General features: G+C 38.5%; 1 protein-coding gene across 5 annotated transcripts in view; it reads right to left on the bottom strand.

The window, feature by feature from the left end:
* Nucleotides 1-25,608, bottom strand: part of atp13a2 (ATPase cation transporting 13A2) — a 96,135-nt gene that overhangs the window by 42,485 nt on the left and 28,042 nt on the right. For 4 of the 5 annotated variants that reach the window (XM_069918923.1, XM_069918924.1, XM_069918925.1 and 1 more), the window contains exons 2-7: nucleotides 23,511-23,584; nucleotides 21,944-22,111; nucleotides 17,468-17,526; nucleotides 12,612-12,720; nucleotides 3,801-3,875; nucleotides 2,067-2,149 (exon numbers count right to left, since the gene is read on the bottom strand). In XM_069918923.1, the coding sequence (XP_069775024.1) occupies nucleotides 2,067-2,149; nucleotides 3,801-3,875; nucleotides 12,612-12,720; nucleotides 17,468-17,526; nucleotides 21,944-22,111; nucleotides 23,511-23,584 (568 nt within the window). Of the gene's footprint in view, nucleotides 1-2,066; nucleotides 2,150-2,671; nucleotides 2,907-3,800; nucleotides 3,876-12,611; nucleotides 12,721-17,467; nucleotides 17,527-21,943; nucleotides 22,112-23,510; nucleotides 23,585-25,608 lie in introns of those variants that run through there. The other variant, XM_069918928.1, reaches the window with a different exon arrangement.

The following is a 25,608-nucleotide window of genomic DNA, read 5'->3' as shown; positions in this document are numbered from 1 at the left end:
CTAAGCTTGCACAGAAATCTTTTATGTAATTGGAAAACACTCCTCTGAATCAGCTGTTAAGATCATCTGCACCATATCTGAAGCCAAAGTCATACACGTCCTCAGAGCTTTACCAAATGTTTGTTTCCAGGAATACTTCAGCAAAGTATGCAATCTCATTAATGCAAATATAAAAACCGACTGCAAAAGCTTTTATAAATATATCAAAAGGAAAAGATTGGCGAAATCCAGAGTAGGTCCCTTGCAGTCGGAATCATGGGAATATATAATGGGGAATAAGGAAATGGCAGACCAATTAAATTCTTACTTTAGTTCTGTTTTTACAAGAGAGGATACAAATAACCTCCCAAGGATGTTGGAAAACATAGAGACTAATGCAAGGGAGGAACTGAAAGAAATCAGTATCTCTAAGGACATGGTCTTGGGGAAATTGATGGAATTGAAGGCAGATAAATCCCAAGAGCCTGATAATCTACATCCTAGGGTACTTAAGGAAGTGGCCATTCAGATAGCAGATGCTTTAAGAATTATTTTCCAGAACTCGATAGACTCAGGATCAGTACCCATGGATTGGAGGGTAGCTAATGTTACCCCACTATTTAAAAAGGGGGGGTAGAGAAAAAGCGGGGAATTATAGGCCAGTGAGCCTTACATCAATCGTGGGCAAAATGATGGAATCCATTATTAAGGATGAAATAGCAGAGCATATGACTAGCGGAGAAGGGATCAGACGGAATCAACTTGGATTTACAAAAGGTAAATCGTGCTTGACAAATCTATTGGAATTCTTTGAGATGGTGACAGGTAAAATAGATGGAGGAAAGCCAGTGGATGTGGTGTACCTGGACTTCCAAAAGGCCGATAAGGTCCCACATAAATGACTGGCTTCCAAAATCAAGGCTCATGGGATTGGGGGAAAAGTATTGATGTGGATTGAGAACTGGCTGGCAGGTAGAAGACAGAGAGTTGGGATAAATGGCTCATTTTCTGAGTGGCAGGCGGTGACCAGTGGGGTGCCACAGGGATCTGTACTGGGACCCCAGCTGTTCACAATTTACATTAATGATCTGGATGAGGGGATTGGATGTAATATCTCCAAATTTGCAGATGACACTAAGCTAGGAGGGGTTGTGTGCACGGAAGAGGGGGTCAGGAAGCTCCAGTGTGATTTGGATAAATTGAGGGACTGGGCAGATCCATGGCAAATGCACTACAATGTGGATAAATGTGAGGTTATCCACTTTGGTAATACAAACCGGAGGGCAGATTACTATTTGAATGGCAATAGATTAAGAGATGGGGAAGTGCAGAGAGACCTAGGGGTACTTGTACACCAGTCTCTGAAGGCGAGCATGCAGGTATAGCAGGCGGTTAAAAAGGCAAATGGTATGTTGGCCTTCATATCAAGAGGGTTTGAGTATAGGAACAAGGATACCTTACTGCAGCTGTACAGGGCCTTGGTGAGACTCCACCTGGAGTATTGTGTGCAGTTTTGGTCACCTTATCTAAGGAAGGATGTTCTTGCAATGGAGGGAGTGCAGAGGCGATTCACCAGGCTGATACCTGGAATGGCAGGAATGACTTATGAGGAAAGATTGCGCAAATTGGGATTGTACTCGCTGGAGTTTAGAAGATTGAGGGGGGATCTCATAGAGACATAAAATTCTGGCAGGTCTGGAGAGAATGGATGCAGATGGGATGTTTCCAATGATGGGAAAATCCAGAACCATGGGCCATGGTTTGAGGATAACAGGCAAACCATTTAGGACCGAGATGAGGAGGAATTTCTTGACCCAGAGGGTGGTGAATCTGTGGAATTCATTGCCACAGAGGACAGTAGAGGCAGGTTCATTAAATCTATTTAAGAGGGAATTAGATCTATTTCTTCAAAATAAGGATATTAAAGGTTATGGAGAGAAGGCGGGGACGGGGTACTGAACTTTAAGGTCAGCCATGATCTCATTGAATGGCGGAGCAGGCTCGAAGGGTCGAATGACCTACTCCTGCTCCTATCTTCTATGTTTCTATGAGATAATTGGAATTTCTAAGATTTGTCAAGGACTTACTTTTTATTTTGGTTGTGTTTACTGAGTCCCTTCCGTTGCTTGTGAATGTCCTCACACATCAGCATCTCGTCAAAGTCACTGAGGTAGGAAAAATCAGAACGGTGTTACAAACCCCCGTGTGGACACACTCTCGCACCAAGCTGCCAAACTGAATGACTGACATAATGACAAGAGTATGTGAAGAGGGACTGAATTCAACGACAAGAATTTCAGATTCCTAGTGTCGAGGCACCCACATGCAACAGCGGTCGGCTGGAAAGGAGATGAGTGAATGGAACCTGGATGCCTCAGATTTCAGCAGCAGGCCTTGAAAGAGCTTAAATGTTATGGCAGATGGAGTGCAAAGTCAGACCTAATACCAGTGAAAAAGGTAAGTAGACGGTGGGGAAAAAAAATTACTGGTAGTTTAAGCGACAATGGTGAAGCAATAAATAGTGGAAGTGGTTAATAAAGTCATCAGTTTACATAATGGAGCAAACATGGCAACACATTAGAGCAACGGCCACCACTGCTCCAGTAAGTCAGGTTCATTCTTGATCTCAGCCTCTGATGTGCAGAGTTTCCAGTTTCTCCCTGTGACTATGTGGGCTTCCCCAAGTACTCACCTTTCCCTTCACATTCCAAGGGCAAAAGAAAACACGAACATCAAAATACTCATTTCCAGATCAAACAGGACGGTAAATTTGCATACAGCCTGAATTATATGGTCACATCGAGGATGTGAAGTGCAGCAGGGTGACAGATTTGTGCCCTCGCCGATAAGCATAAATCTCAAGGCAGTCTTTTGAAGAATATTGCAGTTTATCCTAGCAATCGGCTAAGCAAAGAGAAACAGAGTCCAGGGAGTGACAAAGAATTAGAGCTGAATGACTTCAGGGATGGGAAGGAAACAAGAGGAGACCCTTGAAAGATGCAGGAAGTTAACAGGCAGGAGGAAATGCCAGGACAGCGGATTTTCTGCTCTGCCTTTTTTTTTTTAAGTCAAAAATATACAGTATTCCAATTTTAAAAAACATTCATACTTGATCATGTATTGTTGTGTTCTATGACAATCTGTACAAAATATCCTATACGCCTTCTTACTAGCTATCCTGCTACTGTCAAGGTCACTTCCGTTATTACATTTTGTTTTTCTATTATCTATAACTTCTCGTACCAGGGCATGTGAAATCTCACTGAAAATAACCTCCCACTCAACTATTTATTTAACAACAATATTTATTATTTTAATATTTGCATACAAGTACTGTGGTCATACATCGTTTGTCTGTATGTGTGCTTTCAGTGTATCACCGAGGACAGGAGAACGCTGCTTCCTCAGGTGGTACTTGTACAATCGGATGATAACTTGAAACACTTGTTGATAATTAACTCTTGCTTTCAGAAGCTGAATTTGGATCCAACTTGCCCTTGAATTTTAATCATCCAAGCAGTCTAATACTTTTAATCTCATGAAAGAAGTCTTGCTCAAACCCAGATACTCAATACTTGTTAAGTGCATTACTCAGTTATTTCTCAAATTCAATTGTTTCCTTTACACAACCTTCTCTTGACAAATCGATGCTCACTGTACTTAATCTGTCTTTATAAGTGAGTTACACTGTTCCTCAGGTCTTTTCAGTATTAATTTTCATCAGGGACATTATGTTGACTGATCTATTACTTAATGCAATCCTTTTATTCTTTATCAGCTATTGGATGTCTATTGCTCTTTCAGAAGTTCACCTACCTGAGTTTGCAGAAGTTTCCTTTCCTCTCAGTCCAAATGTAGCGTAAACCCTCAAAGGTGTAGTATCGAATCACATTTTTCTTTTAAAGAGAACATAATTTGTAAAGATTAGAAAGTGACCTTGCCCGAAATTACAAGGGATCCTGATCACAGCAATGCCAAGATGAAGTTACTTACTGGGATCTGAGTGAATGTTGGCGCTGAATGAGAAAGCACGCCCCCCATTGATGTTTTACCTTCCACAACAGCTGTTAATTGGGATCAACAACCAATTGGAACTGCATGAGAACTGCAGGCTCTTCTACAGATGGGAAAGTCAACAGAAACTACCCACCCAATTAGCCAAATTGTAGTTTAAATGAGTTAAAAAAAAGCCACAACTTGGTTCTGTTAATCAATACAAAACTGAGTGCACACAATTGGAAGCGTTGCTAGTGTTTCAAGGTCACTTCCGTTATTACATTTTGTTTTTCTATTATCTATAACTTCTCGTACCAGGGCATGTGAAATCTCACTGAAAATAACCTCCCACTCAACTATTTATTTAACAACAATATTTATTATTTTAATATTTGCATACAAGTACTGTGGTCATACATCGTTTGTCTGTATGTGTGCTTTCAGTGTATCACCGAGGACAGGAGAACGCTGCTTCCTCAGGTGGTACTTGTACAATCGGATGATAGACTGATTGTTCTGAATGTTGGCACACATTGATCACACTAAGCTTTCCCAGCTAAGATACAATTCGAGCCTAGGACACCCTTTTCATCAATATGCAGATGTTACTTTGGCGACAATATTTACAATTTTCAGGTGTAACTTTTTAGTTGTGTTCTACCTAACCCTCGATACACGCATTGATCTTCTCCAAAGAAAATTAAATAGAATAGGAATTTATGATCCATGAGGTATGCTGCTCTTTTCAGCAATTCTTTTCTTTATTTCCTTTTTCTTCATCTTTTTCTTGCTTTTCTTTCCATATCTATCTTTCCATTGGAGTCTTTACTTGGGGGGCGGGGGTGTCATGGAGTAAATACTGGATTTATTTTTTTATTTTTTAATTTTTAATTTTGTAATTGACTGCATGAATAGTCAAATAAACTATTTTTTTTTAAATGCTGATGTTGAATTCTTTAACTGCAATGTCCTTGGGGTAATCACTGACCAGAATATTCACATGGATCCAAAAGCAACAAAAGTTGGTCCAAAGATGAGCATTCTAAAGAGAGTAATCACTTTGCAAAGCTCAAAGACGCTTCACAAAGCACAAGTCTAGACTGTAATGAGCTATTTGCCATCTGGTTGAAACAGTGCAATGCCAACCACATTCATCACATAGACCAAACCAGTCATCCTGAATGTAAATCTGTACACCACCTTAAACATGTATTCATCATACCACCAGCTTCGGTGCATCCACCATCCATCCACAATGTGCACTGCAGCCACTTACCATGATTTCTCTAACAGTACCCATCAACATCTCAATCTCCAACACTTGGAAAGACGAATAGAATGAGCAAGGGAGCAGCACTATCTCTTGAGACCATCCAAGATTAATTGGGTTTCTTTTGCAGTTCCTTGTTCATGACTGGACCAGAATCCTGCAACTTCCCACCTGTAACTCGCTCCCCGAGTATCTTCAGCATAATTACCTCTACAGTTGCTGACAATTGCTCGTTGGAAGTAAACAAGAAATCTGCAGATGCTAGAGTCTAAGTGCAGACCACAAAGGTCCTGGAGGAACTCAGCAGGTCATACAGTATTCCTTGAAAGCATAGGCTTTCAATGTTTTAGGCTTAATCCTTTTATTTTTGGGGTGTACCAAAAATCAGGCAGATGGGGGAGGGGGCAGGGGAGCAGAACAAGCAAGTAGGCAATAGGTATATACAGTTGAGAGGGGAAGAAGAGAAAGGAACTAAGAGTTAATGAGGGTGGCGGGGGGAGGGGGTGGAATAGCTCTTTGATAGGAGAAGGAAGGGAAGGTGCCGGGGAGCTGGAGGAAGGGATAAGGGAAAGTGAGAGACCAGGAGAGGGGAGTAACAGACCGGGAGAGGGGAGTAACAGACCGGGAGAGGGGAGTAACAGACCGGGAGAGGGGAGTAACAGACCGGGAGAGGGGAGTAACAGACCGGGAGAGGGGAGTAACAGACCGGGAGAGGGGAGTAACAGACCGAGAGAGGGGAGTAACAGACCGGGAGAGGGGAGTAACAGCAAAGGAGACTGAGGGGTAACCCCAGAGGTTTACAAAATTATGAGGGGCATAGATAAAGTGGACACTCTTACACTGAAGTCTAAAACTAGAGGGCATTGCTTTTTTTTTTTAATTTTTATTTTTCACACTATAAATCATATTGATCAAGATACATACATTTTCCTTCTTAAATATATACAGTGTCATTTTCTGCCCCCTTCCCTCCTCCCCTCCCTCCCTCCCTCCCTACCTCCCCTCCCATTTATTTAAAGTTCAGAAAATAAGATACATTAAACCCGTCAAACAATGTTGTCACTCAATAAAAATAAACAAGAAATTCCACTGAGTCAGTTCTTTTCATTCTCTTCTCCTTCTGTCATTTTAGGTGGTAGATGTCCACGGTAGGTTTTCTCTATTATGTTTCATGTATGGCTCCCATATTTGTTCAAATATTGTAATGTTATTTCTTAAATTATAGGTTATTTTTTCTAATGGAATACATTTATTCATTTCTATATACCATTGTTGTATTCTCAAGTTATCTTCTAAGTTCCGGGCTGACATAATACATTTTTTTGCTACAGCTAGGGCTATCATAACAAATCTTTTTTGTGCACCATCCAAATCAAGTCTAAATTCTTTGTTTTTTATGTTACTTAGGAGGAAGATCTCTGGGTTTTTTGGTATATTGCTTTTTGTGATTTTATTTAATATCTGGTTTAAATCTTCCCAAAATTTTTCACTTTCTCACATGTCCAAATTGCATGAATTGTTGTTCCCATTTCCTTTTTACAGCGAAAACATCTGTCAGATACTGTTGGGTCCCATTTATTTAACTTTTGAGGTGTAATGTATAGCCTGTGTATCCAGTTATATTGTATCATACGTAACCTCATGTTTATTGTATTTCTCATAGTTCCTGAGCATAACTTCTCCCATGTTTCATTCTTTATCTTTATGTTTAGATCTTGTTCCCATTTTTGTTTAGTTTTACCATTTGTTTCCTCATTCTCCTTTTCTTGTAGTTTAATATACATGTTTGTTACAAATTTTTTGATTATCATTGTGTCTGTAATCACATATTCAAAATTACTTCCCTCTGGTAACCTCAGACTGCTTCCCAATTTGTCCTTCAAGTAGGATTTCAGTTGGTAGTATTCCAACACTGTATCATGAGTTATATTATATTTATCCTTCATTTGTTCAAAGGATAATAATTTATTTCCCGAAAAACAATTTTCTATTCTTTTGATCCCTTTTTTCTCCCATTCTCTAAAGGAAAGGTTATCTATTGTAAAAGGGATTAGCTGATTTTGTGTCAGGATTAGTTTTGGTAGTTGGTAATTTGTTTTATTCCTTTCTACATGAATCTTCTTCCAAATGTTGAGCAGATGATGCAATACTGGAGAATTCCTACATTGTACCAATTTTTCATCCCATTTATATAATATATGTTCAGGTATCTTCTCCCCTATTTTATCTAGTTCTAATCTAGTCCAATCTGGCTTTTCCCTTGTTTGATAAAAATCTGATAGGCTCTATAATAATTTTTAAAGTTTGGTAGTTGTAAGCCTCCTTGTTTATACCATTCTGTTAATTTATCTAGTGCTATCCTCAGTTTCCCCCTTTCCATAAAAATTTCCTTATTATTTTCTTTAACTCCTTGAAGAATTTCTCTGTTAAGCGTATTGGCAATGCCTGAAATAGGTATTGTATCCTTGGGAAAATGTTCATATTAATACAGTTTATCCTTCCTATCAGTGTTAGTGGTAAGTCTTTCCAATGCTCTAAGTCGTCTTGTAATTTTTTCATTAGAGGATAATAATTGAGTTTATATAGATGGCCGAGGTTTTTATTTATTTGTATACCTAGGTATCGCATTGCTTGCATTTGCCATCTGAATGGTGATTCTTTCTTAAATTTTGAGAAATCCGCATTATTCATTGGCATTGCTTCACTTTCATTTGCGTTAATCTTGTACCCCGACACTTCTCTATATTCCTTCAATTTCCTATGTAATTCCTTTATTGATATTTCTGGTTCTTCTAAGTATACTATAACGTCATCTGCAAATAAACTGATTTTATATTCCTTGTCTTTTATTTTTATCCCTTTTATTTTATTTTCTGTTCTTATCAGTTCTGCTAGTGGTTCTATGGCTAATGCGAACAATAAGGGAGATAGTGGTCATTCCTGCCTTGTTGATCTGCTTAAGTTAAATTGTTTTGATATATATCTATTTACTGTCACTTTCGCCAATGGCCCCTTATATAATGCTTTAATCCAATTAATATATTTCTCTGGTAAACTGAATTTTTGTAGTACTTTGAATAAATAATTCCATTCTACTCTGTCAAAGGCCTTCTCTGCGTCTAAAGCAACCGCTACTGTTGGAGCTTTATTTCCTTCTACTGCATGAATTAAGTTAATAAATTTACAGATATTGTCTGTTGTTTGTTTTTTTTAATAAATCCAGTTTGGTCTAGATTTACTATTTTTGGTACATAGTCGGCTAATCTGTTTGCTAATAGTTTAGCTATAATCTTATAATCTGTGTTAAGTAAAGATATTGGTCGATATGACGCTGGTGCGAGTGGATCTTTCCCTGTCTTTGGTATTACTGTAATTATTGCTGTTTTGCATGAATCTGGTAAGCTTTGTGTTTTTATCAATCTGGTTGATTACTTCCAGAAGGGGAGGAATTAATAAATCTTTAAATGTTTTATAGAATTCTATTGGGAATCCATCCTCTCCTGGTGTTTTATTATTCGGTAGTTTTTTATTATCTCTTGTATTTCTTCTATTTCAAATGGTTCTGTTAATTTATTTTGTTCCTCTATTTGTAATTTTGGTAGTTCAATTTTAGTTAAAAATTCATCTATTTTGTCTTCTTTCCCTTCGTTTTCAGTTTGGTATAATTGTTCGTAGAATTCTCTGAAGTTTTCATTAATCTTCATTGGCTTATATGTGATTTGCTTGTCTTTTTTCCCTTAATGCCAATACCATTCTCTTAGTTTGTTCTGTCTTAAGCTGCCACGCTAGAATTTTGTGCGTTTTTTCTCCTAGTTCATAATATTTCCGTTTTGTCTTCATTATGTTCTTCTCCACCTTATATGTTTGTAGTGTTTCATATTTTATTTTTTTATCTGCCAATTCTCTTCTTTTAGTTGTGTCTTCCTTCATTGCCAATTCTTTTTCTATATTTGCTATTTCCCTTTCCAACTGGTGTTTCCCGATTGTAGTCCTTCTTCATCTTAGTTACATAACTTATTATTTGCCCTCTGATGAATGCTTTCATTGCGTCCCATAGTATAAACTTATCTTTCACTGATTCCGTATTTATTTCAAAGTACATTTTAATTTGTCATTCAATTAATTCTCTAAAATCTTGCCTTTTAAGTAGCATGGAGTTTAATCTCCATCTATACATTCTTGGAGGGATGTCCTCTAACTCTATTGTCAATAACAGGGGTGAGTGGTCCGATAATAGTCTAGCTTTATATTCTGTTTTCCTAACTCTGTCTTGCATGCGAGCTGATAACAGGAATAGGTCTATTCTTGAGTATGTTTTATGTCTACCCGAATAATATGAATATTCCTTTTCATTTGGGTGTTGTTTCCTCCATATATCCAAAAGTTGCATGTCTTCCATCGATTTAATTATAAATTTGGTTACTTTGTTCTTTCTGTTAATTTTTTTCCCAGTTTTATCCATGTTTGAATCCAAATTAAGGTTGAAATCCCCTCCTATAAGTATGTTCCCTTGCGTGTCTGCTATCTTCAGAAAAATATCTTGCATAAATTTTTGATCTTCTTCGTTAGGTGAATATACATTGATTAAATTCCAAAACTCCGAATATATCTGATATTTTATCATTACATATCTCCCTCCTGGATCTATTATTTCCTCTTCTATTTTGATATGTACATTTTTACTGATTAATATAGCTACTCCTCTAGCTTTTGAATTATATGACGCTGCTGTTACATGTCCTATCCAATCTCTCTTTAATTTCTTGTGTTCCACTTCAGTTAAGTGTGTTTCTTGTATGAATGCTATATCAATTTTTTCTTTTTTCAGTAAATTTAGCAGTTTCTTCCTTTTGATTTGGTTATGTATTCCATTAATATTTAAAGTCATATAGTTCAACATAGCCATTTCATACTTTGTTTATCTTTCCTTTCTGTTTCCTCATCATCACCTTTCCTTCTTATCCATTTCTGCTTTTTTTTTTGAACACTTTATAAGACAACATTTCTAAAACACAAAACATTTCCCTTATTCTCCTATCTAAAATTCCTTTAACCCCACTATCCCCTCCCCTTCCTGAGTTGCCCTTTGTCCCTTGTCGGGCAACCACATCTCCCCCCTCCATTTAGATTTGCGAATTCACTCGCAAGCGTCAACTGATTTCGCAGACACCGTAACTCTTTCCCACCCAGCCCCCCCCCAGAAAAGATTTTAATCTTCATCTATAACAAAGGTCACTCTCTTAATTCCCCCCATACTTCCTTTCTTCCCCTTCTTTGTTCTTACCTATATTCTATTTTTTTTTATATATACATACACACATACATTTTTTTAATATATATATATTATATAAATATATATATATATATATTATATATAAATATATATATATAATATATATATAATATACAATATATATATATAATATACATATATATATATGATATATATATATATATAATATATATATATATATATATATAATATATATATATATAATATACATATATATATATATATATATAATATATATACACCTACATACACACATATATATAGTTTGTGGTCATTTTTGTTCTCGTTACACATCTTCCTCTCTCTGTCTGTTTTGTAGTTGTTCTGCAAATTTTCTTGCTTCCTCCGGATCCAAGAATAGTCTGTTTTGCTTCCCTGGAATAACTATTTTAAGAACCGCTGGATACTTTAACATAAATTTATATCTTTTTTTCCATGGGATTGTTTTTGCTGTATTAAACTCCTTCCTCTTCTTCAGGAGTTCAAAACTTATATCTGGATAGAAAAAAATTTTTTGACCTTTGCATTCCAGTGGTTTTTTGTCTTCTCTCATTTTCCTCATTGCTTTCTCCAATATATTTTCTCTTGTTGTATATCTTAAGAATTTTACTAGAATGGATCTTGATTTTTGTTGTGGTTGTGGTTTAGGGGCTAATGTTCTGTGTGCCCTTTCTATTTCCATTTCTTCCTGTAATTCTGGTCTTCCTAGGATCCTGGGGATCATTCTTTTATAAATTCTCTCATATTCTTGCCTTCTTCATTTTCCTTAAGGCCCACTATCTTTATATTGTTTCTTCTATTATAATTTTCCATTATATCTATCTTCTGAGCTAACAGCTCTTGTGTCTCTTTAATTTTTTTATCAGATTCTTCTAATTTCTTTTTTAAGCCATCTACTTCCATTTCTACGGCCGTTTCTCGTTCTTCCACCTTGTCCACTCTTTTTCCTATATCTGACATGATCATCTCTAATCTATTCATTTTTTCTTCTGTACTTTTTACTCTTCTTTTTATTTCACTGAATTCTTGTGATTGCCATTCTTTTACTGATTCCATATATTCTTTAAAAAAATATATATCCATGTACTGTCCCTTCCCTTCATCTTCCATTTCTCTGTGTTCTTCCTCTTCTTCTTCTGAGTCAACTCCAGGATCTGTGTCCTTTACCTCTGTCTCTTCTGGTTTTCTTGTTGGTTTGTTTGTTTTATTTTGTTGGGTATTTTTGGTCTTCTTATTTTTACTAGAAGTGTCTTGATGCTGGTCTTCTTCCTCTGGGTTGGTCATCTGTTGTTTCTTTGATTTCTTTTTACTCTCTTCTTTCTTGTTCTCGTTATTTTCTATGTTTTCCTCTTGCTGCTTCGTTGTGGTTGAAAATTTCAGCTGTGGAGATCGACTCCTCAGCTGGTCCCCCCTCCTGTCAGTGTTATTTTTGTCTTGCGCATCGCGCATGCGCGAGGAGTCGCGTATGTGCGGTTGCGCTCTTTTGTTTGGCTCCGTGAGCCATTTTTGTAGTCCCGAGTTCGGGACTTCAACTGACCTTAGGGAGCGGGCTTCTCTCTCCGCAGCAGGCCTCCTCGGACAGGTAAGGCCTTCACCTTCTTCTTCCGACATCCTTTCTTCTTCTCTTCTTCCCGTTGCTTTTGGCTTTTCTTTTCTCGCTGACATTTTCTCCACACGTTTACTTTCACTTTATTTTGGTTTTTGTGCTTGTGCCTTTGTTTTTTCACTGTCTTTTTTTTACTTTTCTGGAGAGGGCTGGAGTTCCCCGACCGGCCACTACTCCATCACGTGACTCCTCCCGAGGGCATTGCTTTAAGGTGAAAATTTTAATGAAAAGCTGTGTTTCCATACAGAGGTTGTGGGTGTATGGAATTAGCTACCAGAGGAAGTGGTAGAGATGGATACAATAACAACATTCAAAAGCCATTCAGATTTGTGGATAGGAAAAGATATGGGCCAAATACACATAATAGGATAAGCTCAGCATAGATGAATTGGCCCAAGAGGTCATTTTACATGCTGTACGACTCCATGGTGATACAATTTGTAACTTAACAGTATCTAATCTCCTACCTCCTTCTGCTTCTGTAATTGGACTGTATCTCTCCAATCATCTTCAAGCACTCCTATGGCCAGAGTAATATGATTGTCATCTCCGCCAGGTTCAGCCAATTGTGGAAAACTTTCAAATAGAGGTACAGAAGAGCAAGAGCATTACACTGTGAACTGTCATACATGTTGTAAATTTGTTTCAACCCAAAATGGACAATTGTTTAGGGCCATGGACATGTAAACTAGAAGTTCCAACTGTATTAGTATTAGAACACTGCAGCCCATGCATTTGTACATCCTTGCTGGTATAAGACCAGGATTGAACCAGTGACATTTTCTCTGCATCCATTAATTCAACCTGATAGAGCAATAATGATGACTTGTGCAATGTCAGCAGTTTTTGCCAATTGCATTAACTGAAAGCCATCTGCTGAAGGGTCAGCCTTTAGAGGTTCTCAAAACTAGTAACAGAAGGCTAAATTCCAAGTTAGCATTTCTCAACCAACTGGCATGAGGGAATTATTATTTGGTCATGCAAATGTTCTGATTGGTAAAAAAAAAATCAGACTTTTGCTGAAAAACAAACATGGAGGACAGGATCTGGTTCCGCACATTAACCTGTAACAATTATAAACTGTACCTTGTGCATTTGTGAAGCCAACTCCAAGGGAACCTGATTACATGATTCACTTTTTTTTTGTGGATTTTCTAATTTTTTTTTTTTAAAATCATTCATTCAAGAACAGGATCCCTAAATTTCTTCATTGCAGCCCAAACTATTCACGTGAATTATGGTATTTCTTTTTTTTTTAAACTTTATTTAAGATTTTATAACATGAATAACATATAGGATTACATTTTTAAAAATTAAGAATAAAATAATAAAATTATAATACAGTATCCATAATCCTAAATAAACTATACCCTCCCCAATAATTATTACACATTAATAACCCAACTCAAATTAGTCCAACCCCCCCTTTCCCCCCAAAATAGAGTGAAGAATTAATAAAGTTAATAATATATGTGAGAAAAAAACCCACTTACAAAAAAAAAACAAAAACATAACCGATTAAAATACTAACAAAAAGAAAAGTAATTAATACTAAGATATCAGACTTAAAAAACATTTAAATCAAACTTAAATGAATATATTTAACAAACGGAGTTAAGATGAAACATATATTTAACTCAAACTTAATATAAAAAATTAGTAAAGTTAGTAACATTATCTTTCAAAAATTCTTAAACAATAATCAATTCTTTAAAAAAAATTGTAGCATGAAAAAAAACTTTCTCTATAGAGATAAACCTTCACCAAATATCAACTAACTTCACATCTATCATCATATTAGTCACATAAACCACCATCTTAAAACAAAATTCAAACCTCAGAATTATGGTATTTCTAATGACATCCTGATTCAGATTCAAATGTAAAGCAAACAAACTTGATGTTTCCAAATACATAGAGGTTACTAGACAATAATGATTTTGCTTCTTGAACAATTTTGGGCTGCTGATCACAAAAATTGCCTTAATTTTCCTTATCACATACTGTTTATTAGATATAACCTTTTTTTTATTTCCTATCATATTTTAAGGGTACATCTGTTTTAGATGTGATAGATCAGGGGGTAAAAAAGGGGGAGGAGTTGCTCTGCTTGTTAAGGAGGACATTACTGCCGTGAGGTGGCAGGATGGTCTGGAGGGATTGTCCAGTGAGGCTGTTTGGGTGGAATTGAGGGGTGAAGAAGGCGTGAGAGTGCTAATAGGGGTGTATTACAGACCACCAAATGGGCAAAGAAAATTAGAGGAACAAATTTGTAGGGAGATAACGTATATGTGTGAGAATCATAAGGTAGTGATCATGGGAGATTTTAACTTCCCTCACATTGATTGGGATACCCATACAGTTAGAGGGCTGGATGGGGTAGAATTCGTTAAATGTGTTCAAGATTGTTTTCTAAATCAATTAGTAGAAAAACCGACTCAGGACGGTGTAATACTGGATCTCCTGTTAGGGAGCGAGCTAGGTCAGGTATCGGACATTAATGTTGGAGAACAAATTGGGTCTAGTGATCATAACTCTGTTAGTTTTAGGGAAGAGCAAGGAGGGGCCTAAAGTTGAGGTTCTGAATTGGAGAAGAGCAAATTTCGAAGGAATAAGAAGGGATTTGGGGAGTATTGAGTGGGACAGGATATTTTCAGGTAAGGATGTAAATGAAAAATGGAGGATATTCAAAAAAGAAATTTTGAGGGGACAGAGTAGATATGTCCCAGTGAGGATCAAAGGAAAGGCTGGAAGTCATAGGGAGGCTTGGTTTTCGAGGAATATTGGAAATTTGGTTAGGAGAAAAAGGGAGGTGTACAAGAGGTATAAAGAGCAGGGAGCTGAGAATTTGAAGGAGGACTACAAGGAGTGTAGAAGTAATCTTAAGAAAGAAATTAGAAAGGCCAAAAAAAAGCGCGAAGAGGCTTTGGCAGACAGAGTAAAAATAAATCCAAAGGGTTCCTATAGGTACATTAAAAGTAAAAGATTAGCGGGATAAAATTGGAACCCTTGTAGATAGGGAGGGTAGGCTAAGTGAGAAGTCAGAGGAAATGGGGGAAATTTTGAAAGATTTCTTTGCTCGGGGAAAAAAAATATTGAATCAGTTGAAGTAAAGAAAAATAGTGGGGAGGTCATGAAGCATATAAAGATAACCGAGGAGGTAGTGATGGCTGTGTTGAAAAAGATAAAAGTGGATAAATCTCCCGGACCGGACAAAATATTCCCAAGGACACTCAGGGAGGCTTGTGGACAGATAGTGGGGCCATTAACAGAGATATTTAGGATGTCACTGGCCACGGGGGTAGTGCCAAAGGATTGGAGGGTTGCGCATGTGGTTCCGCTGTTTAAGAAAGGGTCCAAATGTAAACCTGGGAATTATAGGCCCGTGAGTATGACGTCTTGGTGGCCAAGTTGATGGAAAGTGTTTGAGGGATGGCATTTACAAATATTTGGAGGTACAGGGATTGATAGGGAGTAATCAGCATGGTTTTGTCAGGGGTAGATCATGCTTGACAAACCTGATTGAGTTTTTCGAGGGGGTTACAAAAAAGGTTGATGAAGGGAAAGCTGTGGATGTTGTCTATTTAGACTTTAGTAAAGCTTTTGACAAAGTTCCCCACAGGAGGTTAGGAAAAAAGGTGGAGGCACTAGGTATAAATAAGAAGGTAATGAAATGGATTCAGCAATGGTTGGATGGGAGGTGTCAGAGAGTAGTGGTAGTAAGTTGTTTGTCCAATTGGAGGCCGGTGACTAGTGGAGTTCCTCAGGGATCAGTCCTGGGTCCTGGGTTGTTTGTTATATATTTTAACGATCTGGAAGTAGGGGTGGAGAATTGGATAAGCAAGTTTGCGGATGATACAAAGATTGGTGGTGTTGTGGACAGTGAGGAAGATTACCATAGATTAAAAGGTGATTTAGGAAGACTGGAGGTGTGGGCTGAGAAATGGCTGATGGAATTTAATACAGATAAGTGTGAGGTGTAACATTTTGGAAAGGAAAATCTAAATAGGTCATATGCATTAAATAGTAGGCTATTGAGATGTGCAGAGCAACAAAGGGATTTAGGAGTGATGGTAAATAGTACCCTCAAGGCTGATACTCAGGTAGATGGTGTGGTGAAGAAGGCATTTGGAATGTTGGCCTTCGTAAATCGGAGTATTGAATTCAAGAGTAGGGAGGTTATGATGAAATTGTACAAGGCATTGGTGAGGCCATATTTGGAGTTCTGTTTACAGTTTTGGTCACCAAATTATAGGAAGGATATAAACAAAATAGAGAGAGTGCAGAGAAGGTTCACGAGAATGTTGACATGATTTCAAGGTTTGAGTTACAGGGAAAGGTTGTGCAGACTGGGGCTTTTTTCTCTGGAGCGTAGAAGATTGAGGGGGGCTTGATAGAGGTGTTTAAGATTTTAAAAGGGACAGACAGAGTAAATGTGGATAGGCTTTTTCAATTACGAGTGGGGGACATTCAAACTAGAAAGCATGGTTTAAGATTGAAGGGGGAAAATTATAAGGGGAACATGAGGGGAAATTTCTTCATGCAAAGGGTGGTAGGGATATGGAATGAGCTTCCGGCAGACATGGTTGAGGCGGGATCATTGGTTACATTTAAGGATAGACTGGATCGTTACATGGAGAGGAGAGGACTGGAGGGATATGGACCGGGTGCTGGTCAATGGGACTAGGAGGGTGGGGATTTTTTACGGCATAGACTAGTAGGGCCCAACTGGCCTGTTCTGTGCTGTAAATGGTTATATGGTTATCAAGCATACAAAACCGTGAGGTGGAACATGCCATTGGAAATTCATTTTCTGCATTCACACATGGACGTCTTCCCTGCTGATCTTGGTGCAGTCAGTGGTGAACACGGTGAAAGGTTTCACCAGGACATTGTGATCACAGCATCAGGGCAACTGAAATCCATCAGTGCTGGAAGACTTCTGTTGGACACTGACATGAGAGGCATCAGATGCTGAGTACAAATGAAAATCAGTGGCAAAACGTTTTTAGGTCAGTTCAACTAATGCCATGTTGTCAGCATCATTATGCAATTATGCTAAATTGAATAAAATTTAATTTAATGTTTCCCGAAATTCCTACGCGATACAGCAAATCTGAAATTTCAGCTTGAATTTGTCTATCGTAATCCCCAAATTGTTTTTTTTTCAGGAAGCAATCCTTTTGCAAAAATTTGTTGTCCATTGTTATCAATTCAATATTCCACTGACCACTGAGTTAAAGCTGAAAATGTTCATGGCAATTCCACTGTCAGCTAAAGCTCAGACATAGGTTCACAACAATTCTAATTAAGAGCAACCAACCAGTCATCTTCAATCTCCTCTGTGCAAACGCTAGCTATGAACTGCTGGTTAAATGAATCCTGCAAGAAAATAATTGAAATATTAATCTCATTTATTTGATCTTTGCAGATCAAAATCAAAGCAAATAAATTCAAAATATTGTGTGTGTGTGTGTGTGTGTGTGTGTGTGTGTGTGTGTGTGTGTGTGTGTGTGTGTGTGTGTGTGTGTGTGTGCGCACATACCTTTAGGTGCGTGTGGGGGGGCGTGTGTATAAATATATGTACTTAAATATACATATACATACACCCATCAAAATTTTAGATGGAAAAATCAAAGTAAAACAAAAATCCATTGAAGCCTTCTTACTCCTCCGTGAAGCTATCTGTGATAAGATTTGCCTTAACAAAAGTTTCCTCCCTTAAAGCAAGTTATTTACTTAGATGAGCAAAATTACATTCATTGTGTAATTACAGCAACATTACTCATTGCTAAATAAATGTGTATTTGTTCATTTTGAGGACATAGAAAGATAGGTGCATGACAAGAATAGGCTACAATCAGCACCGTTTCCTTCATGGAAAATTTTGTCTGACAAACACACTGCAATTTTATTTTGAGGACACCACAAGCAGACTGACAAAGGACATGCAGTGGATGTTGTACATTTGGACTTTCAAAAGGCTTCTGACTAGGTTCCGTACATGAGGCTGCTTAACAAGATAAGAGCCCATGGAGTTACAGGAAAGATATTAGCATAGATGGAGCATTAGCTGATTGGTAGGAAAACCGAAAGTCGGAATAAATGGATCCTATTCTGGCTGGGTACTGGTTACCAATGTTGGGCTGCTTCTTTTTATGTTATATGTTATATGTTAATGATTTGCAGAATAAATGACTTTGTGGCCAAGTTTGAGATGATACAAACCTAGGAGGAGGGTAAGGTAGTGAGGTGGAAAGTTAATCAGCAATATTTTTTTTCTGCTTTACTTCAATGACAGGATGGTTTCCTTGCTCATTGCTAATATTGTATATCTAGCTTGTTTATATCTTATTGGGGACCAGTGATTAATTGCTCCTCAATGCTGAGAAAGCCTTGAAGTTGTTTATCATGGCTGATTGAAGCAAAGAGAATAATTAAAGCAATCTAGAGTGTTTCAGGTCATGCTCTGCTTTAGACCATAAGATATAGGAGCAGGAATAGGCCATTCAGCCAGTCGAGTCTGCTCCATCATTCCATCATGAGCTGATCAATTTTCCCAGTTACTCTACTCCACTGCCTTCTCCCCTTGACTGTTCAAATACTTATCAATCTCTGCCTTAAAAACACCCAATGACCTGGCCTCCACAGCTTTCCATGACAGCTGATGGGGAGAAAATACGAAATTTAGAGGTGTAAAGGAACTTGGGAGTCCTCGAGCAGGATACCCTAAAGGTTAACCTCCAGGTTGAGCTGGTAGTGAAGACGTGTTGGTATTCATATCCAGAGAAATAGGATACAAAAGTAGGGGTGCGATGCTGAGGCATTATAAGACACTGTACAGGGTGGAGTTTCGGGCTCTTTATTGAAGAAACGGTGTGCTTCCACTGGATAGGGTACAGAGTAGATTTACATGAATGATTCCTAAGATGAATAGATTAGCATACAAGGATGGCTCAAGCTTCTTACTACTAGGAGTTCAGAAGAATAAGGGTGGACCTCATAGAAGAATTTCAAATGCTGAAAGTTCTGGATAGAGCAGATATGGCAAAGTTGTTTCCCATATAGAACAAGGGGGCACAACTTCAGGATTGAAGGGTACCCATTTTAAAAAGAGATGCGGAAGAATTTCTTTAGCCAGAGAATGGTGAACCTCTGAAATTTGCTGTCATGGAAAGCTGTGGAGGCCAGGTCATTGGGTGTTTTTAAGGCAGAGATTGATAAGTATTTGAACAGTCAAGGGGAGAAGGCAGTGGAGTAGAGTAAGTGAGAAAATTGATCAGCTCATGATGGAGCAGACTCGACTGGCTGAATGGCCTATTCCTGCTCCTATATCTTATGGTCTAAAGCAGAGCATGACCTGAAACACTAGATTGCTTTAATTATTCTCTTTGCTTCAATCAGCCATGATAAACAACTTTAAGGCTTTCTCAGCATTGAGGAGCAATTAATCACTGGTCCCCAATAAGATATAAACAAGCTACAATATTAGCAATGAGCAAGGAAACCATCCTGTCATTGAAGTAAAGCAGAAAAAAAATATTGCTGATTAACTGCCTTGACTGAAAACTGTTCTAACACTTTAAAATAACCACAGGTTATTAAAAATAAACTGCTAGAAGAATTCAGCGGGTCAAGCAGCTTCTGTGGAGGGAAAGAATACTCGACATTTCGGATCAAGACTGCAAGAAGACTGAGGTTGCAGCCAGCATATAGAAGTGAGAGGAAGGGGTGAGAAATGGCACCAGATTTTGGCAGAGGAGGGGAGATAGGCAATGATGTAAAACAATGGTTCTCAACCTTTTTACCCATTCACGTACCAACTTAAGTGAGTGGAAAGAAAAAGGTTGAAAACCATTGATGTAAAACATGAAAGTCTGCAGACTCCGTGGTTAGAAGTAAAAATATAATGCTGGAGATGCTCAGCAGGTCAAACAGTGAACTTTATATTGCAAAGATAAAGATACATAACCAGCGTTTCAGGAGGGTGAGAGAAGGGGGTAGTAGTGATGAGGTAAATGAGAGAGCTGAAAAATCCCAAGTACATAGTTGACAGGCAGATGAAACCCAATGAGGGAGAGTGACGAGTCTAGGTACCAAGAGGCAGAAGGGATGCAAAAGATGAACAAAGGGTGCACTGGTGGGAGTGGGAAAGGAATGAGAGAGTGGTGACCATGTATCAGTTTCTTCTCCCTTGGTTCACCTTTCCTACACCTCCCCCCAGCTGCCTGTTCATTTCTTCATTTCTTAGGTTTCCATCTATCACCTACCAGCCTGCATCTGTCTCCTCCTCCCCCACTTGGCACCCATCTGCCCATCACATCTCCCCTCTGCTTTCACCAATTGCCTGCCAGTCCCTGTCCACCACTTTTTTTCACTTCTATATACTGGCTATCTACATAATCTTAACACTCAGCCCTGATGCAGGATCTTGACCCAAAACATCAACTATCCCTTTGCCTCCACAGATGCCTGCTGACTTTCAGCTACAGATTCCAGTGTCTACAGTTGCTTGGGCCACTGAGGGTCACTGCTGCACTAACCACATCAACTGCTCATCAAGCCTCGTTCATACTATTTCTTTTCTAATTTAGAGGCCCAGCAAAGACAGAGGCCTTTCCAGCCCATAAACCCGCACCGCTCAAATGCATGCATTTAACCTAACTCCATACATTTTTTTTTAAAAAAGAATGTGGAAAAAGGTTGAGAACTACTGCTCCAGGAGCTCTGGTTTCCTTTCACATTCTTAAAAAAAATTGAGTTAGATATAATGTATGCAGTTGAGCGGTGCGGGTTTATGGGCTGGAAAGGCCCCTGTCTGTGCTGGGCCTCTAAATTAAAAAAGAAATAGTATGAACGAGGCTTGATGAGCCTTATATGCTAATCCATTCATCCTAGGAATCATTCATGTAAATCTACTCTGTACCCTATCCAATGCAAGCACACCCTTTCTTCAATAAAGAGCCCGAAACTCCACCCTGTACTCCAGGTGAAGCTTCATCAGTGTCTTATAATGCCTCAGCATCGCACCCCTACTTTTGTATCCTATTCCTCTGGATATGAATTCTTTGCCCTCTCTCATTTGCCTCATCACTACTGCCCCCTTCCCTCATCCTCCCGAAACGCTGGTTATGTACCTATTCACCCTTTGTTTATCTTTTGCATCCCTTCTGCCTCTCATTACCTAGACTCGTCACTCTCCCTCATTGGGTTTCATCTGTCTATCACCTATGTACTTTAAGTAATCCCTATGCCATGGGTGCTCTGTGATCAGTAAGGGATTGCTTAAGGTGGTTTGTGGGTGGGAAGGGAAGGTTCTGGACCCAGTTGTTACCAAAATATTTTGGTTGAAAAAAATGGTCATTGGCCCAATTGCTTAACAGTTCTGAAACTGTGCACATGATGAGTTAATTAGATACGATTAAAACAGAGGTTTTCAAACTTTTTCTTTCCACCCACACACCACCTTAAGCAATCCCTTACGAATCACAGAGCACCGATGGCGTAGAGATTACTTAAAGTAGTACGTGAGTAGAAATAAAAAGGTTGAGAACCACTGACCTGGAGGAAACCTACCTGGACACAGGAAGAACCTACGAACTTCTTAGACACCACTGGATTCGACTGGCACTATAATAGCTTTGTGCTAACCACGTTATTCTTATGTCCCATATCTTACCTTGACTACAACCCAATCATGTAGACTCAGATGTCAGGAATTGCACTTAAAAAGCACTTCCATAACAGGCTTCCAGTAAAAGATTAACCGTGATACTCTCTTTTATGTCCCATATCTTACCTTGATTACAACCCAATCAGATTGACTCAGATGACAGGGATTGCACTTAAAAAGTACTTCCAGAACTGGCTTCCAGTAAAAGATTAGCCGTAGCATTCCTACAGTTAGTACAGTAAGAATGTGGCAGAGGATTACTCGCCATTGCACCTGCTGGTATCCTGTTACCTCCTGGACAGAAAATACATCAGCATTTAGTATCACAAAGAAGTAGTAAGGTATTTAACACAAAAATAACCCAACCTTCAGTTAATAATTTGTGCCATATATTGCTGAATATGTTACAGCAGAATACAGAGTCAACTATAAAATTTAGCCATATCAAAATCTAATACTTCTAAAATCCAAGGAGACCATTCTGGCTTGGTTAACTTTTAAATTCTGTTGCTTATAAACTCAAGAGATAAAAACAAAGCTGAGGGGTACTTTTCTGCTCAAAATATTTGCACTAACATGGTTATATGGATCAACTCATTTGAGTTAACTGTCCCTTTAGCAGTCCTCAACAAAGTCTTATTCCACCCACTGGGTTACTCCAAGTATGGAGAGATGATGAGTAGCTCAGACCTGATTGGTCCAATTCAGAATCAAGCCATAACTGCTGAACTCCTGGATAAACACTTTGAGGTGGGAAAAGGAAGTGAATTGTCTCAAGTTTCACAAATCTATTGTTATCATGGAGCAACTTTAATGGCCTTGTGGCATAGACCTCAGTCAAAAGCAGGGAGCATAGGCCAAATTTGAATGAGATAATTCATTAGTACAGGGCTAACATTACACTCAAGGGATGGACAAATATTGTGCAAAAGAAACAACAAAATTTTGTCAAGTTATATTTTTGTCACTCAGTACTGTGAGGCAATACGATTTAAAGATGATGTCATTGCGTCAATTGGTTTGGCAGTCAGACCCTCCTTTGCCATAACCTCTCGAGTCTGACGATAATTAAACACACGTCTCAGAATGCAGTGCTGCCACGCTCTATATACGCAGGATAATTCAAGTGGGGATAGCAAGGAAAGCAATGGGATTTGATGGTTCAGGGTTCATGGGAGGAAGGTAGTGTGAGAGTTCAGGTGTGTACTATGTTAAAACATGGTGTCAACAGAGGTAGAGTAAAGGCCAAGGGATTATTTTTAAGGAGCAGGGTCATGGCCTATTGTGGCTTCCCACAATGCAGCTCATCAGTAAATACCTGGCAGAAGAAGAATGAGGCAGCACTGCACTCTGACACACTGGAGGAGACATGTACAAGAAGAAACTGGAAGTGACTACCAATCTAATCGAAGGGGGAGCATTATGCACAAATCTATAGTATTGAGTAACTAATGATAAAATTTATTATTTCTTTCACATTTTGTGTTTATTTCATTCCCCTGCCCCAAATAAATTCCATAAGAATTAATTCAAATATTTGGTTAGTGCATTGTGTATTCCACAAGACCTACTCCCCATTATCCAAGCAGTTGTTACAGAGGTCACATACACATATTTTTTACAAAGTGAATTAAAAATTCATTTTACTAAATTTATTCCAAAGACACTTCTTTGTATCCACACAACACATTACCATGGAGACGGTGGTCCCAGAGTGCCAGACTGAGCCATAACCGGATGGCTGGACCTTCAGCAACTTGTTACTGTCTGTGAAAGCACGTAAAATAATTTTGGGATGATACAATGCAAGAGTAATATACGCTAGATCTGTAAAAACTCAAATAAAAGAATTTGGAGGCAATGTCAGGAATCCGTGGAGAGGGAAGCAGGGTAAAAGTTTCAGTCCACGACTTTCCTTCATTATATCTGCCTGATCATATGCTGACCAGTGTGTGATCACCTCATTGTGATAAATGGAGAACAGCCGTAAAAACACTCTACAAGATTTTTAAATACGGGTATACCCTGCTTTACAAAACTAGGGCGTTCCTATGAAACCTTTCATAAGCCGAAATGGCGTAAAGCAAAAACCCATTCATATCCTTTCGTGAGAGAGAACCCGGCTTTCTTCTTGACAGCAAATTTTCATAATTCGAGTATTCATAAAGCCTGTAACCAAATTTCTGCTCCACTCATGTAGTCACTAAAATTTTAATTACGCCGAAGAGATTTTAAACATGACAAGCCAAATTGAAGTTAAATTGAAAATGCTGACAAAAATAACTTGCATTTATTAACACATAAAATTATTCCAAACACTTCACAGAAGGAATGGATATCAAAAAGAAAGGAATGTGGAGTCTGGGCAAAGTGGAAGCACTGGCCAGCCTAAAAATGGGATTGAGAATGTTTAGGGTTGAATCAACAAATAGCAAGATTAATGCAATTGAAAGCAGGAGCAACTGCAGTCACCAAAAAGAGGAAAGGATGAGTGGAGATCAAGAACACAGAAATGGTTGAGTTCAAACACAGTGATTAAGAAATCCCTTGATCCACATGCCAATATAACAGAAAGTAGGAGGAGGCAATTGCTAATCTCATCAGCAAGGTTAGAGAATACAGCATGGCTTTGGTCACAGATGTCAAGCCTTGGTGGAACATGTTCAAGCTACCCAAAGAAGTAAATGGTGAACGTGTCTGACATTTGCCTTCTACGTGTTGAACGAGCATAACCATGCCTAGAGGAGCGATGAACAGGAGGCAGTGTTTTGCAAAAGATATTAAAATTAATCATTCTGAGGTAGTTTTTTTGCTCCAAAACATGCTTTCTTCTTATGCCTTTCTGCTCAAATTATTGCCATGCCCCATTTTAGGTAGAAATAGGAGCAGGAGTAGGCCATTTGGCCCATCGAGGCTACTCTGTCATTCAATGAGATCATGGCTGATCTGATGATAGGCTCATCTCCAACTACCTGCCTTTTCCCCATATACCTTATTTCCTTTATGTAAAAATCTATACAACTTTGTCTTAAATACAGTTTATACCGATGTAGCCTCCACTACTTCAATGAGCAGTGAATCCATAGATTCACCACCCTCTGGGAAAGCAGTTCCTCCTTATCTCCGTCCTAAATCTACTACCCCAAATCTTGAGGCTGTGTCCCCAGTTCTAATCCCAATGGAAACAACTTACCTACCTCTATCTTATTTTTGCCTTTCATAATTTTATGTTTCTATAAGATCCCCTCTCATTCTTCTAAATTCCAGCAAGTACAGTCCCTTCTGAATCTCTCCTCATAGGCGAATTCCTCATCACTGGAATCAACCTGGTGAACCTCCTCTGCACCACCTCCAAAGTTCCTCATATAAAGAGACCAGAACTGCACGCAGTGCTCCAGATGTGATCTCACCAACACCTTGTACAGTTGCAGCATAACCTCCCTGTACCTAAATTCAATCCCTCTAGCAATGGCCAACATTCCATTTGCCTTCTTGATCGCCTGCTGCACCTACAAACCAACATTTTGCGATTCATGCACAAGCACTCCCAAGTCCTTCTGCATATCAGCATGCTGCAATCACTTGTTATTTAAATAATATTGTGATCATCTATTTTTCTTTCCAAAGTGAATAACCTCACATTTACCAAAATTGTACTCCATCTGCCAGACCTTTGCCCACTCACTTAACTAAAATCTGGATTGATATTTACATCAAAGATGAGAAAACTATTTCCACATCATATTGAAACTTTGCAGAGTTTCATAATAATGTTCAGGGGCAGTAATAAC

The sequence above is a fragment of the Narcine bancroftii genome, chromosome 2, assembly GCF_036971445.1.
Source record: "Narcine bancroftii isolate sNarBan1 chromosome 2, sNarBan1.hap1, whole genome shotgun sequence".
NCBI classification, from domain to species: domain Eukaryota; kingdom Metazoa; phylum Chordata; class Chondrichthyes; order Torpediniformes; family Narcinidae; genus Narcine; species Narcine bancroftii.
The sequence above is the reverse complement of the archived record's forward strand: the minus strand, read 5'-3'. Positions and strand labels throughout refer to the sequence as shown.